At 42.9% G+C, this 21343-nt stretch overlaps 1 protein-coding gene across 2 annotated transcripts; it reads right to left on the bottom strand.

Moving 5' to 3' along the window:
* Positions 1-5184: 5184 nt before the first annotated feature.
* LOC111963269 (transforming growth factor beta-3 proprotein-like) lies at positions 5185-19877 on the bottom strand. 2 transcript variants are annotated; one of them, XM_023986600.1, is made up of 7 exons: positions 19068-19877; positions 10301-10464; positions 8922-9051; positions 8652-8774; positions 7721-7892; positions 7107-7260; positions 5185-6759 (listed from the first exon to the last, which is right to left on the bottom strand). In XM_023986600.1, the coding sequence occupies exons 1-7, from the start codon at positions 19411-19413 to the stop codon at positions 6601-6603; spliced, it is 1248 nt and encodes a 415-aa protein (XP_023842368.1). In that variant the 5' UTR covers positions 19414-19877; the 3' UTR covers positions 5185-6600. The 2 variants fall into 2 exon arrangements, with proteins under 2 accessions (XP_023842368.1, XP_023842369.1); XM_023986601.1 differs by having other exon boundaries at positions 8667-8774.
* Between the last annotated feature and the right edge of the window lie 1466 nt (positions 19878-21343).

The following is a 21343-nucleotide window of genomic DNA, read 5'->3' as shown; positions in this document are numbered from 1 at the left end:
GAGGGATAGGTTGTTATTCTTTTACCACCCGGCCAGGTCTCTGACCTCCTCCCTATAGGCGGTCTCATCATTGTCGGTGATCAGGCCTACCGCTGTTGTGTTGTCTGTAAACTTAATGATGGTGTTTGAGTCGTGCCTGGCCACGCAGTCGTGGGTGAACAGGGAGTACAGGAGGGGACTGAGCACGCACCCCTGAGGGGCTCCAGTGTTGAGGATCAGCGTGGAAGATGTGTTGCTACCTACCCTCACCACCTGGGGGCGGCCCATCAGGAAGTCCAGGATCCAGATGCAGAGGGAGGTATTTAGTCCCAGGATCCTTAGCTTAGTGATGAGCTTTTAGGGTACTATGGTGTTGAACGCTGAGCTGTAGTCAATGAATAGCATTCTCACGTAGGTGTTCCTTTTGTCCAGGTGGGAAAGGGCAGTGTGGAGTGCAATTGAGATTGCATCATCTGTGGATCTGTTTGGGTGGTATGGGTTTCTGGGATAATGGTGTTGATGTGACCCATTACCAGCCTTTCAAAGCACTTCATGGCTACGGACGTGAGTGCTACGGGTCTGTGGTCATTTAGGCAGGTTGCCTTCGTGTTCTTGGGCACAGGGACTATGGTGGTCTGCTTGAAACATGTTGGTATTACAGACTCAATCAGGGACATGTTGAAAATGTCAGTGAAGATACCTGCCATTTGATCAGCACATGCCCGGAGCACACGTCCTGGAAATCCGTCTGGCCCCGCAGCCTTGTGAATGTTGACCTGTTTAAAGGTCTTACTCACATCGGCTACGGAGAGCGTGATCACACAGTCGTACGGAGCAGCTGATGCTCTCATGCGTGCCTCAGTGTTGCTTGCCTCGAAGCGAGCATAGAAGTGATTTAGCTCGTCTGGTAGGCTTGTGTCACTGGCTAGCTCGTCTGTAATAGTTTGCAAGCCCTGCTACATAAGACGAGCGTTGGAGCCGGTGTAGTACGATTCAATCGTAGCCCTGTATTGAAGCTTTGCCTGTTTGATGGTTCGTCGGAGGGCATAGCAGGATTTCTTATAAGCTTCTGGGTTAGAGTCCCGCACCTTGAAAGCGGCAGCTCTAGCCTTTAGCTCAGTGCGAATGTTGCCTGTAATCCATGGCTTCTGGTTGGGGTATGTATGTACAGTCACTGTGGGGACGACGTCCTTGATGCACTTATTGATAAAGCCAGTGACTGATGTGGTGTACTCCTCAATGCCATCGGAAGAATCCCGGATTGCAGTCTGTGCTAGCAAAACAGTCCTGTAGTTTCGCATCTGTTTCATCTGATCACTTTTTTATAGACCGAGTCACTGGTGCTTCCTGCTTTAATATTTGCTTGTAAACAGGAATCAGGAGGATAGAATTGTGGTCAGATTTACCAAATGGAGGGCGAGGGAGAGCTTTGTACGTGTCACTGTGTGTGGAGTACAGGTGATCTAGAATTTTTTTCCCTCAGATTGATTGCACATTTAACATGTTGATAGAAATTAGGTTGAACTGATTTAAGTTTCCCTGCATTAAAGTCTCCGGCCACTAGGAGCGCCACCTCTGGGTGAGCTGTTTCCTGTTTGCTTTTATAACCTTGTCAACGTCTTGACTATATTTCCTATTCATTTTGCACCTCATTTCATTAATGTTTTCATGGAAAACAAGGACATTTCTAAGTGACCCCAAACTTTTGAACGTTAGTGTAGTTTGAAGTACAATACCGACACAGCTACTGTAGGTCAAAGCTGCATGCTGGAAAATCTTGGTAGAGCATAGGTGGAATAGTTATTGTGGTACTCATGTGAATTTTCTTTCTTTTTCAGTTTCAGACCAATGCCTATTCTAATTTAAAATGTTGTTTTTTTGTTTTTAATATACATTCTTACTTGCCAATGAGAAAATCTACCCGTGTGTGGCGGTGTTAATTTCCAACCCTTCAACCAAGTAAAGACACATCACTTGGCAAATTTTTTACCCAGTTGTCATGTTCAATTCAGAAAATTCTCAGGTCCTGGTTTCTCACAGTAATCTAGTATCTGTTTTGTTTTGTGTTTCATTAGGTTTTGTTCTGCATTAGGCTACTATCAGGGGGAAATGGAAGGGGAATATTGGCCTTTCTCTCTTTCTTTTGCTGAGCTAGAAGAAGACGCTTCCAGCGGTCATGTCATCGGATTGGAAATTGGGGAGATGTTTTGGCTTTCCAGCTCCGTCAGGCCCCACGGTGTAAAAGAGCACCAAAATAAACAGTCTGCTGAGAGGGAATGAAAGGGAATACTGTTTGGGAGCACAAACACAGCAGCTCCAACTGTACTTGGAATTCCTTTTATACTGGATGCCTGGCTCTGGGCCAGGTGATATGCAAGAGGGCACGGGGTGATGGGACAGCAGGACAGGGGCTGATGTCCAGTGGCTGCCTGGGCAGGTCCAGTGATACTTGCGTTGGCCATGAAAAGTAACAAGGCCCTACCAGGACAGTGTGCCAGCTGATTCCTCTCTTTCTCTCCATTGGTTTTGCACGTTCCTTTGAAACTTTATAATGTTTAGCAAATATTTCTATATCCAATACCTCAGACTATTATATTTCTAATAGTTCTCAGACTCATTCTTCTGGCTATAACAATTTAAACATCTAGCATACTGTTGCAACCATAAAATTCCATATAGAAATTTTCAAGTTTGGCTCAACTCCTCACACTATTTGTCTTTGAAATTGGCTCCAAATGCTCCTTTTTGAAGTGTAAGATACACCAGTCATCACTATGGAGTACATTCTTCCTCAGCTTTTGCCCTGACCTGCTCCCACGGTAGTATAGTTTCTAACTACTGCACAATGAAGAGCGGGCCTTGAAATCGCAACATTAGATGTTAACCCCAATGTAGTTATTGTGTTCATGTCAGTTATCTTCTTTCCTCTGCAGGTCTTTCTGTGTACAGCCAACTGTTTCAGGGCCAGAGGACCAAGCTCAGATGACAGAGAGAGGTTGGGAGCGACGCCACTCCACTTTGCCGACAGAGGTGTATCTGCATATGACCACAAGTGCATGCTGGGTAGGAAACAACAGACAGATACCACCACTGTGACAGCATGACAGTATGTCTGACATCACATCAGGGCCTGTTACTACAGTATGTGAAGGAGGCGCAAACATGAAAGATAGCCTACCCTGTCAGGAATCCCTGCCTGACGCAGGTCGGGATCCGTTGCACAGCCCAATACTTTCCAGTGCCCTTCTGTATCTCCCCACCACCCGGCCTCCACTCCATAACCCCTATCGCAGCAGTTGTCCTCTCTCATTCTTCCCTTTTTGTCTATGCTATAGAAAGACAAACACCCAGCAACAGCTGGTTCCCACCAGAGCCCCCATGGGCACTAATACTGGATCTCAGAGTATAGTCTTTATACTTTATAGCAGTTACTGTACATCCAGGGAGAAGTGCTCCACCACTCCCCTCATTCTCCGTTTAAAAACAGGTTTGCTATGTAAGTTTAGGATGGCAATAGATATCGCCTGCAATTGATCAGTATTTTAGAGATTGTCTCAATGATCTCTTGTATTATTGAGAAATGAGCAAGGAAAGGAACTCCTGTCAGGTAAGGCAGTTTTGAAGTAGTTTGGGAACCAACCACCCCCCATCCACTCATTAATTAATTTATCTGAGAGTATCACAAACAGTTTCCAATCATGTATACTGAAGGGATTCCTCTCTTCACGAAGACTTGTTACATTGGCTTGAATGAGTTTTATTGTTGCCTTTACAGTTCTCACTTTTTCACTCCATGGTTTGTCTATACTCTACAGCATGGCTCCAACCATGTTCATTGAGAGATACTGTCCTGGCACACCTGATTCTAATATTTAACTGGTTGAAAAGTTGAATCAGGTTAGTTCCAACTGGGGTTGGAACTAGAACCTACAGGAGGGTAGCTCTCCAGGAACAGTATATACCAGGCATTTTCCACTATGAACTGTAGTGATGTGCACCAGTTATTTCGCCATTCTTTGTGCGTTAGGGCTTACAGTAGTAATATACACTACCGTTCAAAAGTTTGGGGTCACTTAGAAATGTCCTTGTTTTTGAAAGAAAAGCAAAAAAATGTGTCCATTAGAATAACATAAAATTGATCAGAAATACAGTGTAGACATTGTTAATGTTGTAAATGACTATCGTAGCTGGAAACGGCTGATTTGTAATGGAATATCTACGTAGGCGTACAGAGGCCCATTATCAGCAACCATCACTCCCGTGTTCCAATGGCGTAAACTGGCTCTAACCAGTTCTCAAACTAGACACTCTAATGTACTTGTCCTCTTGCTCAGTTGTGCACTGGGGACTCCCACTCTTTCTATTCTGGTTAGAGACAGTTTGCGCTCTTCTGTGAAGGGAGTTGTACACAGCGTTTTATGAGATCTTCAGTTTCTTAGCAATTTCTCTCATGGAATAGCCTTAATTTCTTAGAACAAGAATAGACTGACGAGTTTCAGAAGAAAGTTCTTTGTTTCTGCCCGTTTTGAGCCTGTAATCGAACCCACAAATGCTGATGCTCCAGATACTCAACTAGTCTAAAGAAGGCCCGTTTTATTGCTTCTTTAATCAGCACTACAGTTTTCAGCTATGTTAACATAATTGCAAAAGGGTTTTCTAATGGTCAATTAGCCTTTTAAAATTATAAACTTGGATTAGCTAACACAACGTGCAATTGGAACACAGGAGTGATGGTTGCTGATAATGTGCCTCTGTACGCCTATGTAGATATTCCATTCAAAATCTGCCGTTTCCAGCTACAATAGTCATTTACAACATGAACAATGTCTACACTGTATTACTGATACATTTGATGTTATTTTAATGGACAAAAATTTTGCTTTTCTTTCAAAAACAAGGACATTTCTAAGTGACCCCAAATTTTTTGAACTGTACTGTAGGTATAATGTTAGAACCCTGCACTGTAATCGGCATTAACTTTATAGTGTATTACTTTGTGTTACTGTAGGCTACATAGTACCCAGTAGTTTCTGGCTGTAATGCAATGACAATGTTGACCATTTAAAGTGCGTTGGCACCTTTACAACCTGAGAGGTAAAAAGCTATTGAATGTCTGTCTCATGGCCCCTATGCTCAGAGCATATTTTTGTAGTGAACGTACTCAGGGTTTGATGTTTGGCAGAAGTACTGTCCATTACACAGATGGAGAATGTTCTCAATATTTAATTTAGATTCAGAAATGTGATTGGTGTTGATTGACAAGTACGAAACCTATGACAGCATGCTGTTATCTAGAGTAGAAACAGTGGGTTGTGCATGTATTGCAAGGTAATACTAATTTAGTGGATTATTAATAGCCTTTTGCCTGTGTCTCCCCAACTGTTGTACTGTAAGGACCAAACATTGTGGTGACCAATAGTGACCATTTCAAAGCAAGTACATTAATATCGGTAGCAATATGTTGATCATGCCAGTGTCTATATGTACTCTAAATGGTTGCAGTAATATCTTTTAAAAAAAGGTTGTCAATCAAATCAGTTTCTAGCAGAAAGTGAACACTTTTTATCAATACGCTTCAGGACTAGGACCTCAATATGAATAGCTGTATTGTTGAGCTGAGCCTAAATGCAGAATTTACACTGATATCCACAAATTATGATTACTTTCAGATAAAAACATTTAATAACATCTCTTCTTCCAAGACCATTTTTTTATTTAAAAAAGGTGTTTAAGATTAATAGCAATAAAAACATTTACGTGTTCACTTAGTGACATTTATCGTCTTATACAACAGAAAAGTCTGCTTCATTTGAGAAAAAATCCCTAAAAACATGATTCTGTTGCATATTAGAGGTAAACATAACCATGAAGATACGTTGTTGAATAAAAGTTGTTTTCCAGCATGTAGTATTTTTCCTAAGATACCGGTAATTTGAGTCCATCAGCATGTGTCCTAGATGAACAATGTCAGGGAGCTGTGGTGCGCACCGCGCTAGTTTCCAGCATAGACAGTCTGTTCTGTGCGTCAAGGCCTTGTGTTATGCCTCCATTAAAAAGGATGGTTCTCTTTAGGAAGCAAAAGCCTGACAGAGCTTTTGCTTTAGCCCTTTAGATATATTCATTTGCACTGTAAGTTCAGGTTCTCAGTGGGTCTCTCTTTTTGACTGCAACTACTGTATGTCCTTGAGTAGGCAGTGGTCAAACAGCTTTCGTCTGTTCTTTTCCTCTGTTCAGAGGTTGGCTTTGAATGCCCGTGGTCATATGGCAAAAAGGTACAGGCAGTTCAGAAGGCTGAAATATTGACAAAAGAATGAGGAAAACACTTGACGTTGAAAAGAAAAAAGCCATTGTAAAAGGCCAATAAAAAGTTATGTTGAGATTGCTGGGTCTGGAGTGGTATTTGAAAGTCATTTGGACACAGCCTGGGGATTGTGGGTAGAGTGGTGGGCTGCGTCTCTCTCTGCAGGCCCTCTGCGTGTGCTCAGCTAAGGAATGAGGAGGGTGGAGAGTGTTATGAGGGTGGACAGAGGTACTCTTGTGGTGGGACAGACGGCACGCCACCCTCCACTCCCTCAGTGCCGTGCAGGCCCTGTCAGATCCCAGTGTGCTGGGCTGGGGCCCTTAGCTGCACTTGCAGGACTTGACTATCATGTTGGAGAGCTGCTCCACCTTGGGGGTGCGGCCCACGTAGTAGAGGATGGTGAGGGGCTCCAGGTCCTGAGGCACACAGCAGGGAGAGGCAGACGCCTCAGGGTTCAGGGTGTTGTACAGACTCAGCATCTACGGAGGAATAGAGGGGATGTCAGACCAGGGACAATCACTACAAAAATCTATGTTTTTCATTTCATTTGGATAAAACATGTGTTAGACTCCTAAGTTAGACATGTAAGTTGCACTAAGACTAGGAAATGTGATGATGAACTATGGGTAGGTATTTGGTCATATTGACATGGGAAAGCGCAGGGTATCAAATTGTGAGAGTATCTAGGTGAGTGTTGTCTGTTTAGGTGTGCCAACATGCATGCTTGTAAGTGCCTGCATTCCATTGTGTCAATTAGTGTTTGTGTGGTAATAATATTTGTAACACAGGGTAATGAGTCATTAGTGGTGTACAAGTCGTGTCTCACCGAGCTGTGTGTGGTGTCTGCACTCCGTAGGTAAGGGCAGGGCCCGGAGCAGAAGTTGGCATAGTATCCCTTCGGCTCGTGGATCCACCTCCAGCCCAGATGCTGGCGGAAGTCAATGTAGAGGGGTCGCACACAGCAGTTCTCCTCATAGTTACTACAGCAGGCAGGGGAGAGAGAGTGATAATTATGAAGAAATTACATACATTACCTGAAGGAGAAACACTCTATTCCAAGTTGGGTATATTTCACTACATGCATGCAGTCTGAGAAGCCCAGAAATACCACTGGAAGGTGTGTCCTTATTTCACTGTCAGACACGTTAACACAAGGACAGATCTCGACTTGTGATGCCTCTGCCTTTCCAGAGACTATCTGACAGCAAATTAACCAGCTTATTCGTATGCGTAATGCTCCTCTGCCAAGTAAATTAGAAATGAGAGAACACACATTGCCATTTGAAATCCACCTTGACCTACTATATTGCTTACAGGAGTAATTAGGGGCTATTCATCTATTGGACACATGTCTACTCATCCTGCAGCAAGTTTTCATCTAAATATATGACATGCACTCTAAAATCGTGATTGAATTACTAGAGTGAGGTGGTTACTTACGAGAAGCAGTAGTTGGTGTCCAGGGCTCTCTTGCGTCTGCGGGATGAGGACTGGGTGTCTAGCCTGTGAGGGGGCAGCATCATGAGGATGAGGTGAGGGAAGAGCTGCTCCTTCTGCTTCTTCAGTCTGCTGCCCAGGTCCCAGCGACTCTCATCGTAGTCACTCTCCACACCTACAGGAGGATGATCCAGGGATGTCAGACGTTTCAGAGGGAAGTGTCATCAGTGGATGAAATGGTACATAGACCAAGACCATTCCATTGCAATATTCCATATTCAAATTGGACAAAATTTGATAATTTGTTTAATTCAAGCTGAAGTGCAGTCCTAGTCCATTAGAAAATTGTGCATAAGTGTGTCTGAGTCAGTTATACCAAATTTCAATTCATCACTGCTGTTTTAGTCATAGTACTTTCTGTAAAGTTTTAAAAGCATTGTCTTCACTGGTGAGAGGCTGGACTTGAGACATCACCCACTCAGCCCCACTCCTCCTCCTCCACCAGTCAGAGCTGGTCCCTCTGTCCTCCCCCTGGGTTAGTGTCTGCTCATCCAATCTTCCCCTGATAGCAAAAGCAGTAGAGAACTCAGGAGAGACGCTGCCGGTGGATACGGACGCCCTTCTTAATTCGGGGCCAAGCATCTGAGCGCCGTGGAAGCACATTCCTTGTGGCCAAGCCAGTCAAGGCAGCGTTCCCAGGACCAGGGGCCCCCAATCCTAAGTGAGATACCAGACCAATTGTATTCCCATGATATTTTCTCTCTCTCTCTTTCTCTCATAAAAAAGTGCCAAATAACTATCAACCATTGAGGCCCATGTTCACTGGATAAGACTTCAGAGGGTCTTTTTCTAAATCAGAGCTCGTACGGAAAGAAAGAGGGGCTGTGAAGAGCAGTGGAAAAGCCAAAAAGGATTGTCATACAAAATGAGGCACCTCGTGTCATCTGACCTCTGAACTTGACATCTAGCACCTCGTTGACGTTTTCGATGATGTCACCATTGGGGTTGAAGGTGTGGCAGGGGCAGTGCACACTGATCTCCAGGCCCAGGTTGGTCTCTGAGGGGAAGAAGAGGAAGTGGTATTTAACTTTGAGGCCATTTTTCTTTGTCCAAATGAACTTGAGTTTCCAAATACCCTTTGCTCATGCTTTGATATGCAACATATGGTATGAGACAGGGAACATTGGGGCTTTAGTCCACTCACCTCGGTACATAAGCCATTCCCTGACTGTGTCTGTGACATCGAAGGAGACCCACTCTGGCATTCCTTTGGTCAGGGCGTTCTTGCCCCCGATGTAGCGCTGCTTGGCTATGTGGTCGTCTGGCCGCAGGATCTGCCAGCCAGAGGTAAGAGAGTGACCCAGCTGCATATGCTCACTCTCTCTCCCACACACACACACACCAGACGGCAACCCAGCCAGCTCTGCCTGAGCCAGACGCTCCAGGATGCCCTGGGCCAAATGTCTTCTCCTCATGGAAAAAGTGACTCCCTGTGTTGATATCCCCATTTTGCAAGTTAATGCCTGTGTGTAGCTCTACTGCCAATGAGAACCTGGCTGTCCCTCCCATCTGCACTTCAAACAATTGGGCTCTCAACATTTTGGGTTTCCTTACACTGGTCTAGTCAGGATGAGGCACTGCATATGGTGCTAGAGACGCCATTGATTCAGATCTCTGAGCCTCTCTGAGTATGTGCTGTATACCAGCATGAAAGTGTACTTTACTCTACGTCTCAAATTGCGGGACTGAGGCATAGGATGTAGAGATCCACACTTTAAACAACACCTAAGGTTTCTGTGAACAGGGAGAGGCCAGTGAAGTTGGGGGCTCAGCGCCTAGTCCCACAGCAGGCTGGATAACCAGGTTCCTGAACATTGTCAGCATCTAATCTGGCTTCCTGTGGGAACAGGAGACCCAGCGAGAGAGTGCGGCCAGTGCCAGCCCCTGCCAATCAGCTCCCAGCTATGTGTGGGGGCGCCGCTCCGTTTACTCCCCCAGTCAATCTAAGCTGAGCTCGGCCCTGGCCAGAGCAGAGCTCGCCTCAGGCAGTATGTGGGCCGGAGACGCTTGTCTCCCTGGCAGGAAATGTTGGCACCTGATCATGGCTCCAAGTCTCTCACTGGAGATGAATGAGAAAACTGAGCAAAGACCCATCCCTGCCACCCCACAATCCCAGGAAAAACACACATAATTTAAACACACAAATCCAGGTGCAGATGTCTGAATCCCCTGTTGAAAACATCTAACGGAACTTGAAGAAAGGTTGGTTGGACAAAAGCTTGGATGATTGACAGCTGTGAAAGGAGAGATAGCAAAACGGTAATCTTGAGTTTCTCAGTCTGCTGTAGCACACTCAAAGTTTTACAAATGGACTTATGTAGAATCCATTTGACTTGAGGCACATGGAATAATGATCATCACTTAAAGAGGAGAGGGGAATTAGGGGAACTGTATAAATAGGTGTAGACCAACACTACATGTAGACCAACACTGTCCCATGTGCATTGAGCCATATGGGATAATTGGATCACGACCCCCCTGTATGCTTGAGTACAGTGGGAATGAAATAGTACATTCACACACCTGGTAGAGCTCAATCCTCTGCTCGTTCCTCTTGGCGCTAGAGTTGGGGACACGAAGGGCTCGGAACTCGGCTCTGAAGAGGTTGGTGGAGTTCTTCTCCATGGCGGAGACGTTGAAGCGGAATACCTTAGACGTGATGCCCTTGGGGCAGTAGGGAAGGTCATCTGCAGGGCAGGACACAGAGACAAAGTGACTCACCTTAAAACACAACTCTAATGATGCCATCCTCACTGCTTCCACACAGCAGGACTATGACAAAAGTCTTCACTCTTGGTACACAGCCTAAGCTCTGTTTTGAAATTAAATAATTTTTCAGTTGATCTCTATATCTTCTCTATTTCATAGTTCGACATTCCAAATGAATGTCCTTTACAACAGAAAAAATACAGTTAACCATTCTCCAACCATTGCCAGTGAATAAAATGAAGCCTTGGGCCATCTGTTTATGCTTTGTGCAGTCCGAGTTAGCAACAAGTTGAAGTCATGAAATGAAAACCAAATGTCCCATGTGTTGGTGGAACTGAACAGGCTGGGCTGAGATGGCAGTGTGCTCCTCCTCCCTGCCTCCTGCTCCAGAGCTCGTTCAGAAGCCAAGCGTTCCCTAGAACAACCAACCAGTTTAGCTCAGTTCAGCTCACATGTGCAATCACATGCAGGTAGATACAGAACACTAGCTCAATCAATGTGTTGTTTGTAAGGGAGAGAGTGCTTCAGTGACTGTTTGTCAGGGGGGCTGATTGTATAACTGAGAGAAACAATTTAAGGTTATTTTAACCATCAATTGGAAGGGGAACCAGTCCTGTCAATCTGTGTGGTGTGGTTGTGTAAGGCAGACAGTGAACTCCGCTTCAGTAGTACAGTAACAGCCACAGAACACTTCTCGATGGCCCTCTTCTGAAATACTTCCTGTTGCACTGCCAGTCAAGGAAGCGTTTATTTTTTTCCAATCCTAATACCATTGAATTGTTTATTTTAACAGGCCGAGCGCATGCAGTGTTGAGCAAAACAAGAACACGGCAAGCATTTTACGAGCTAAGTGGAAACACTAATTTACAGCCAAGCCATCGCTAATTTATTACCCCAAGCCTGAGCTTTAATAGAGACCCTGTGATTCGCTGTGGTGGTTAACAAGGACATTGCACCTTTGGTTGACATCTAGATCTGTTTATAACAATGGAGAAGGATGTTTGTGTATAATGGATTGTGAGCTTACACGTCTACCTAAACTTCCTATGACCCGTAATCCTATTTCACTGCGGCTTTGCCATTATCCGATATTTCCATTGACTGTTTCCCCCCCCCCCCACTTTTTTCAAGTGACCTTTTCAGTCTTGACTCTTCACCCCTAGCCAAATATCTGTCCTGTGCTTCCTCACAATCTATAAGGGCTCAGTACTCCCTTGGCCTGTCCCACACACCCTTTCTCTCTCGTCTCCTGTGTCCCTCTGCCTCCCCCACAGAAGGTGGAAAGCCCCACTTTTGAGAGGAGATTTGAAATTCTAATCAAGTCTTTAGTTTCCTTTTGGATGACCTCATTTTTCCCATTGCAATGGTTTTAGGTGGATTTCGCATTAAGGCTTATTTTTGCCAAGGGTCTGAAGGTAATTTGTTCCATGGCTGTGAGTGCAGGGGATAGCTAGTATAATTAGAGTGAAATACACAGCAGGATAATTGACAGTCTCTCTCCTCTCCATTATCAGATCTGGTTCTAAGGCCAGCAGCGTGAAGATGCTGATATCAGCGGAATCTGGACCTGAACTTTATCTGGAACAACCAAAACATTTCCCAAAGAGCTTCTCTAGGCCCTCAAAATAGAGTATTTGTCAATGCGACAAACTTTTATTACATTGTAGCCCTCCCCATTTCTCAAGGTTGTTCACTGTTCTTTCGAGATTCATTGTGAAAATAGTAACTTTTTTTTGTGGAATGACATAAACCACAAACAGGTATCACAGTTAAATACTACAAACAAAGTACTATTTAGAATTGTATATCTACACTGTAATTACACTAATCACCTGCCTATGTAACTACTATGTAAATACATGGTTTTCATGGCACTTAACATGAAGTGGTACAATCACCTCTCCCACTTTTCCCAAGGGACTGAAACTGAGGTCCTGCTTTTTGTAACCTCTTTTCTTTGGCAGTATGTCATCAATAACTTCCATGGAGTCTGGACTGTGGAGCTGAGAAAGCTGACTTCTGAGGACCAGTTGGAAACCATCCACTAACACTTTGACAGAAGTGTGATGTAGTCAAAATGTTGAGCAGTTTACCAGATATATTTATGTTCTAGGTCAGGGGTACTCAACTCTTACCCTACGAAGTCCGGAGCCTGCTGGTTTTCTGTTCTACCTGATAATGAATTGCACACACCTGGTGTCATAGGTTTAAATCAGTCCCTGATTGGGGGGAACAATGAAGAAATGCAGTGGAACTGGCTTAGAGGTCCAGAGTTGAGTTTGAGGGTTCTAGGTCAATAGAAGAGTATTAGGTAAGGGTTGCAACAGTAGTGAAACCCTCCACATAGGAAGGCCTAGGGACAGACTTCAAATATCTCTGCTCTAAAACTTCTCATAAATCTTCCACCCCAGACTGCTCCCCCTGCGCCCCCCTCCATCCTCCACCCTCAAACCCTCTGCTTCCTGTGTCTGGGATGCCCCACCACACTAGCTCCTCCCTACCCTGGCAGGTGACATCACATAGAAGCTCCCAGCAATCAGCCTATTCCCAGTGCCATGATGTCAGTCTCTCCAAAGCTATGTGAAGGTAAACAAAGGAAATGGGAAGCATAGAAAGCAGGTGCTGGTCAGCTGCTGAGGAGTCTGGACCTTGTTTACCAGTGAAAAACGTCAACGGCGCTGCAAAAACTGGTATTATAATGTATTTAAATTACCTATCAAATTAATCTTAGAAGACTTATCAGGCCATAAATATTACAATGTTTTTCAACTTACGTTTCCATTTTAAAATAATAAGTAACCAATCATGCTTTCTAATCTGTCAATAAAAGAATATAGCTAACTCCAGATGACTAATTGGAATAACTTGAGCAGTAAATTCCAAATTCTTGCAACTGAAGTACTGATCATGCTCATAGAAACAAACTGTTATGTCAAAGATTTGATCACCTGTGTGTGGTACTATCATTTAACCCTTGTGTTGTCTTAAGGGTCAAAAATGACCCGCCACTATGTTTAACAGCAGAGAAAACCACCTAAATTCTATTTTTTCAACTTGAAATTTGTTGACTTTTCCAAGAGTGACCCAACATTTGAAAAAGTGAAACATCGCCTTTGTTCATATTTCCATGAAAGCTGTACACCACCAGGGTACAAAGATTGTCTTAGGGTCATTTGTGACCTGGCAGTTAAAATCATTTACACAACACACACACAAAATGAGAAATTGAGATTGTGTGCTACTGATTGAACTCAGCCAGCAGCCCCTAAAGAGGAAGATCACCATGGTTGGCACAGTTAGAAAGAACAAGCATGAGCTCCCCCCTGCACTCCTCACAACAAGGGGGATAGGCCTTCTCATCAAAGTTTGCCTTCACCCCACTACCACTCTAGTTTCTTACCTCCCAAAGAGGAACAAGAATGTGGTCCTCCTGAGCACACTGCACAAAACGGCTGAGATCAGTGATCGTGAGGACAGGAAGCCAGCCATCATCCTGGACTACAACCACAACAAAGGAGGCGTGGACAACCTGGACAAGGTGATTGGAACTTACAGCTGTGGGAGGATGACTGCCTGCTGGCCCCTGGTCATCTTCCATAACATCATTGATGTGTCCTCATACAATGCCTTCGTGATATGGAACAAGATCAACCCTACCTGGATGCCTGATAAGCGGAACAAGAGGGGTTTGTGCCTGGAGCAGCTGGGAAAGACACTTGTAACCCCACACATTCAAAGGGAGCACCTCCCCAGCACAGCAGCCTCTGCAGCGCTTGTGAAAACTGTTTAGGGGGCTGAATCTTGTCCTGATCCACCTGAGGCTGCAGCTAGGGCAGGCAAGAGGAGGAGATGCCAATTCTTCCCCCCAAAGAAGGACTGTAAAACAAATACTTTGTGCTGCACATGTGAGAAATACATCTGCAAAATCCATGCACACATACATTTGCATACTGTCCTTACACGTGCTAATTAGAGTTGACTGATTTATGTTCTTCACGTTTTTGTATCTATTATTTTATTCTTATTGTTGTTGCTTACACACCTTGTGGGTGGGGCAATGGTTTAAAAAATGGGAGAAGACTAGTATGTTGTAGTTGAATTCCTCATTGTACAGTATATAATAATATATCACTGTTGCCAAAAAAGTTCAAGATTGTTATTGTTTCCCTTCAATACAATGCATTCAAAACTACTTTATGCACATTTCTGCTACTTTCTTAGGGTATACAAGTGCTATCTCTTGCTAAAAAATGTTTTTACACCTATGCAGTACCTTTAGCAATAATAATAATAATAAACCTCTACTTTAGTAAAGAAAACAATTATGACAGGTGTGTTGTAATAAAAACGAGTGTTGTCCACTGATTAAATTCATTTTTTTTTATACCTTTAGTTAACTAGGCAAGTCAGTTAAGAACAAATTCTTATTTTCAATGCCGGGTTAACTGCCTTGTTCAGGGGCAGAACGACAGATTTTTACATTGTCAGCTCGGGGATTCGATCTTGCAACCTTTCGGTTACTAATCCAATGCTCTAACCACTAGGCTACCTGCCGCCCCGTCTTTCTGTGTTGTGAAGAGGGAAAACCCAGATATTCACAAAGTTTGATGAATGACAGGTTGTTTCTTCATGAAAAATAGATTTGGGGTTTAAAATTCAATTAAGCTGCTTTATTTTAGGGGTTTAGTGAAAGGTGAGTCATTTTTTACCCTTAGGACAAGGGAAGTATACAGAATGTTAAGACTACACAAGGGTTAAACACAATGCTTTAGTGTGGACCAGGCCCTCCTGTCCTGGGTAAGTCTCTACACATGGAGCCTGTGGCTGACTGCGTTAGATGAGATAATGTGATGGAGTTCTCTGCTGAAGTAAGACAGCTTTTTTCCACTTGATCAAGGATGAAGAGGGAAAAATGGCTGGGGAGGCGGCGTCTTTCGGAATGGACCAGAGAACTCTGTGTCTGTTTGCCTGGGATGACATCACTTTTCTACTATTCCATATATCAGAAACACTACTGTCCTCAGCTCCGGTCCACATCCTTCTATCCTCCCGACGATGAATCAATGATTGCCATATGCCAGACTGACCACTCACTACAAGCTTTTCTTCTAAAGAAACCTGTCTCTGCCTAATTTTCAGCTATGAGAGCCAACAGGTGGTTTTCTTAGATGGTTCAATGGTTGCCTTTGGACAGTCTTACTATGTTACGGCAAACAAAGACAGTGAATGAGTACTAATATATGTGGAGGAGTGAGTACAACTGGAGTTCTTTCCCCAAACCAAACCTAAGACTGAGTGTTGTGGGTTATGGAGATGTTTGGCTCCTCTACCAGTGTTTGCCAAATGGCTCCCATCTGCACTTGTCATATCCACAGCTTTACTGTTTATGAACACTGTTTATATTCAGAGATACCTAACTAGTGGTACAGTGAATATTTTGGCAAATTATTCTAGCTATTAAAGCATATGAGTCTGGGAGGAAAAGTCTCTGCTTCATCTTACACAGCCCTGTAACTGAATAATAAAAAGAGTGAAAAAGCACCACTGACAATAATCCAAGACATTCCCACTTTCCAAAGAGTATGTATAACCCATTAGATTATGGAAATGGCTTTAAAATATGCCTTACTGTATTACCGTGGTTGCTCGTTCTAATATTTCTATATTTCTTAATTCCTTTCTTTATATTTTGTTGATTTCAAATCAAATTAAACTTTTTGTCACATGCGCCAAATACAACAAGTGTAGACTTTACCATGAAATGCTTACTTACAAGCCCTTAACCAACAGTGCAGTTCAAGAAGAGTTAAGAAAATATTTACCAAGACCAAAATATAAAGTAATAATAAAAAGTAACACAATAACGAGGCTATATACAGGGGGTACCGGTACCGAGTCAGTGTGCGGGGGTACAGGTTAGTTGAGGTAATTTGTACATGTAGGTGGGGGTGAAGTGACTTTGCATACATTTGTGTGTATCTTTTTGTATTGTTAGGTATTACTGCACTGCTGGAGCTAGGAACATAAGCATTTCGCTACACCCACGATAACGTCTGCAAAATATGTGTACGAGACCAATAACATTAGATTTTGGTGACAGACATTACACTCACTGATACTTCTTATGAAGATTACATAATGGAAAGTGAAGGGAAGAGAAAAGTGGTTATTCGTCCAAACTGCAGGCCTTGTTAATGAGAGGATAAACACTCTCCCTCCCTTAGTCTACTCTGGAGGGTGTATCTGGACATTAACAAATAAAATGATTAAACAAACAAAAAACAGGGACAAAAAAGTGCATTGTACGCTACATTTACGTAAGTGTATGAAAAATAATTTGTCTAGTTCCATAGCCAATGAGTGACAACTGTAGCCTATAGGCCTTGTTTATTTACTTTGATCATGACTGACAGGGTGATGTGACTAGGGCTCCTGACCATGACTGGTGCAGCCCATAGCTCACACATCAGACCTCTGTTTGTTTTGCGGACTCTGACTAAGGCAGTGGCCTAGCCATAAATTAGTTGGTGGGTGGGACTGCAGAAATTTGGGTGGGCACCAAAAACCTGCCAACTTTGTACACATTTTGCCATGGGGCACATAGAAAAATGTGCAGCTTTATAGCTAATCTCATGTGGCCTCTACACATTTTGCAATGAGGCTGAGAGAAAATGTTGCTTTTTAAAATCAAATTTCCTACAATTATACACATTTTGCTATGGGGCAGAGAGGACAATGTGCCGTTGTATAGCTCATCTCATGCTATTCTACACATTTTGCCCTGAGGCTAAGAGAAAATGTTGCATTTTTAAAGCTGATTAAAGACAAAATAAAGTTGTGTTGACTGTGATAAAGTCACAGGATTATGAGCTGTCTTGTTTGCTAAATGAACAAATGAAATAGGCAGTGGTATGGTGTATATAGACATAGAAGCACTGTGACATACGCCTCTAGGTCATATTCGTGGCTTATTGGGGGTGTGGCTTTCAGTTAGTTTTTTTGGGCAACCCATCCCATGAGAGTGAATGCCATTCCAGGTCATCTGTTCTGTTATATTTCATCAAATCTGACTAACACAGTGAATTGCTTGCTATGAATTTGATCTGATGGTGTTTGCTTGTTTAGATAAAAAGACAAATAATGTCTTGTTTGGAACACTGACAAGTAAAGAGCACCTGTCCCTACACCCCTTGACCAAGGTGGTTGTAGTAGTTATTATTTTCAGAGTCAGATGCACTAATGGGACCCAGGAAACAGATTTGACACAGGGGCCTGAGCTGTTGCCAGAGGAAGCACAGCTCTGTCTTTGAATAGCATGAAACACCTGCCATGTTGATCTTAAAGTAGTAACATGCAATGATCCAGCCCCTGAACAGCAAATAGGCCTGCTTCCAAGTCTTCCACTTAGTAAACAACTCCCTTCCTGAGAAAACTCACTGCAATAGAGAGGCAAGCTTCCAATAAACGTCTCACTCTGATTAGACTGGAAAAATCAGTTGTGAGTGGTTTATACAGGTAATGCCAACTAGGATGAGCAATTTTGCTCTAGTGCACAAGCCAATTTGCAGCTGAATTAGCTGTGTTTTAACTTTTCAATAGAGACAATATCTATATATTTTTGCTGTATTGTACACAATACATAATCAAACAATTAATAAAAAAGGTTTTGGATAAATGCATATTTGGACTTGGGAAAGAAAGGGTAATTGGTACAGTAGTTGGAGGAATGCTCAAATCGATGGAGTCCTAGAAAAAAATGGTTCCAATGGCATCTCAGATGGTCGTGTACGCTATTGGGAGTTCCCATGGCTTTTGAGTGAGGTATGAGGGAGGAATGGCGCTTACGCCAATTAGACTGTTTGCTTTGCCCTCTCCAATGCGCGCGGTCTTTCCACTGCTCAGAGACGCGAGTGTGCGTTTAAGTTGTGTTGGCCAATTCATTTCAGACGGATGGAACGCTCCCCAAGCGAAGGTGTTCTTGCGTTCTTTAGTATAATTTGTTAACATTTCCTCTAAGTGTTTGCAGTATTTCGCCTATGCTGCAGATCTACGGATGCTTTTATAATTTAATTCCGCTGAAATTAACATATGGCCAGTTGAAGAGAGACAATGACAAATTCTATAAATAAAACACAGACAAATTGCATTGCACACAGACACATCTCTGTACTCTGGAGGGGAGTCAGAATAATTATATTTTAAAGCGGAGTAAAAGAAATTGGCTAAATTGGCTTCTTCGGGAAATCATAAAGTTACTGTCTTGTTTCTTTATTGGAGAGGTATGCTCCTCGATTATTTTCACACATTTTCATGGCAAACCACTATAAATTGATATTACATGCATGCGCTGCTCACCAGCTGTGGCATCCAGGTTAAGAAATGACGCATCATCAGACCTGGACTGCTTAGACTTTCACCATGGAACAATGGGCTATTTACGTTTAATCAGGCTTTTGATCAGTAGGATACCTAACATAATAGAAGCCACGGTGGCAACACGATCAGCTGTTTGGTAGGATTATGATAGAAAAAATGGCCTTCATGAGTAAAACGCGTAAATAGATATATGAACATTACTTACTGTTTTCTGGTGGTCCATTAATCATATTGAACTTGTAAATCTCTTTGGCGTAATATTCAGTCTCCGTGTTATCCTGTCCACAACTTTGATGTCTGTCTCTCCCCAACTCCTCGATCAGCTCCTTCGTACTGTTATAGAGCGCCAGCACCTGAAACGGTACCTGATTCGGGCCCACTGTTTGCGGCGGGCTGGTCATTCGAAGTTTACTAAGAATCTGTCCTCGGATTGCCTCTACTCTCTTTTTCTTTATGTGGTCTATGTCCACAGTGGTGCAAGTGGATAGTGACAAAGTCATTGTCACACAGTTCAACAGGAGGAAAAACAGAAGTGCTTTGCCCAAATGCATATTTCTATCTGCCCTTGCTTAGCTAATAATATGATGAAATCTGTTTTTAAAAGTATGGTAAAGTGGAAACAGAAAAATACACCAAATAATTTGGACTAAATTCCAGGAGAAATGTTACCCTCTATCTCTTTGCATTCAAGTGGTCAACGAGTTTTTTCCCCCGAGGAATCCCATCTTGTCAAGATAGGGCTAGTGTCATCTGGGTGCTAACCGGCTGTGCATTCCAAGAATAGTCCAGATCATTCTTGAAATTGTATCTTATATGAGACCCCTTCTCATTCAACCTGTTGTCTTTCTGTTCTTCATATGTTCTGTCACAACCTTGACGTCTTCCGTTTTCTCTCTTCATTAGTTCATCATGACAAAATTCACTTTCTCCATTGCTTTTTATTTTTCATCAACTGTTGCTGGTGTTAAGTCAGTGCCGGTCTCCCTCGCGCTCCTGCCCGTTTTGCACAACCAGAGTCTCGTACTCAATGGGCGCGCAGACCTTTCACTGATACTTTATAGTAAACGGTAGTTGTGACGTTTGGGAAGGAGGGACTGCAGATCATCATTGCAGAAGTACATTTCGGGGAGAAGCATTTCACACTATGTTTATGTCTGTCTATCTGGAGGCCATGTGCCAAGTTTTACAGATAAATAAACAACTTGTTTTGTTTGCGATTGAACTTTGTAGTATTTATCCAATTTATCCAAATAATAGCCTACGCTGGCACGTCAGGTCACAAAATAGTTTGGGTTCACACAAGAGCAGTGTACATTTTCAAGAAGTGAGAGTATGCCCCCTAGTGGATATGTGAAGCTAATGTGGAAAACATGAGGGGAAAACCAAACCAGTGCATATTACTTGATTTTCAGATAATTTTGTGATAGAATGGGCGTACTTCTGTCATACCTTTATAATAAACCTGTATGCTGACAGTATTTGTTTGTGATTGAAAGCCTAATCATGTTTCTCTGTAGGCCTATATAATTTAAACGTTTTATGTAATTTTATCTCGGTTTGGATTGTTGTTTGTTATAACACAGGGCACAATTGAAAAAGAAATCCTGGTCTCAAATGGGATTCTCTGTGTAAATAAAGGGTAAATAAAATAAAAGTTTGAGTTATTGGTTCTGAGACATAATGTCCAACAAGTGCCTATGTCCTTCAACTTTGCTAAAGTTGTTTGTCGAATTATTAATACAATCAAATGTCAGCAATGTCGCTTTTGGTGTAAAACTATTCTCAGCATGCTTCCCTTGGGACTGCATGATAGGATATTTTACATTGCAGAAATCTCTACCACTAAAATGTATTGAGACGTAGCATGATTTATTTTAGGTCATGAATGACATGAACATATATAGTGGTATGAAGTCACTGGTGTAGTTGCAGGGAGAGATTCCATATCAGTATCTCTATATATGGAACTCCAAGAGCCTTAAATCAACATTCACTGGAAATAATCTAGTAAACAATACTGAACCTCCAGTTGCTGGCATGCACCCAACTATCCATTGACTAACAAAAATATACTGCGGTTCAGATGCCATAAACTCATATGAGCTATACCAAAACTTTTACAGCGATGCCAGACTACAGGGCATATAAAGCTAACATGCTGACCAGACCGGACACGTCGCGTGCGCGAGCGTCGCAAAATAAATTTAGAAATCCATGTTATTCAATTATTGCACCCACACTGCTTGCGCGCGCCAACGAGCGTCTGCGACACCAAGGGCTAAAACAGATGTCGTTCCTATTTCTGACGCAGATCGCGCTGCAAGTCCTGCCTCTCCCATCTCCTCATTGGTTTATAGAAGCAGGTACCCACGTGCCATCTCCTCATTGGTTATACCCACGTGGGTGAATGAAAGACGAACTGTTTTGCCGGTAGTCGTGGTAATACAATGAAAGTTTAGATGCGATCACCATATAAATTAA

This window comes from Salvelinus sp. IW2-2015, linkage group LG4q.2 (genome assembly GCF_002910315.2).
Source record: "Salvelinus sp. IW2-2015 linkage group LG4q.2, ASM291031v2, whole genome shotgun sequence".
Lineage (NCBI taxonomy): Eukaryota > Metazoa > Chordata > Actinopteri > Salmoniformes > Salmonidae > Salvelinus > Salvelinus sp. IW2-2015.
Note: the sequence above shows the minus strand (reverse complement) of the source record. Positions and strands in the feature narration are given on the sequence as shown.

Excerpts from the sequence above, each read along its gene's own strand:
- LOC111963269 (XM_023986600.1), bottom strand. The coding sequence starts at position 19,413 with ATGCATTTGGGCAAAGCACTTCTGTTTTTCCTCCTGTTGAACTGTGTG. Across the intron at positions 8,775-8,921 it reads GGAATGGCTTATGTACCGAG|AGACCAACCTGGGCCTGGAG; the intron begins GTGAGTGGACTA and ends TCTTCCCCTCAG. Across the intron at positions 6,760-7,106 it reads CAGACACCACACACAGCTCG|ATGCTGAGTCTGTACAACAC; the intron begins GTGAGACACGAC and ends ATTCCTCCGTAG.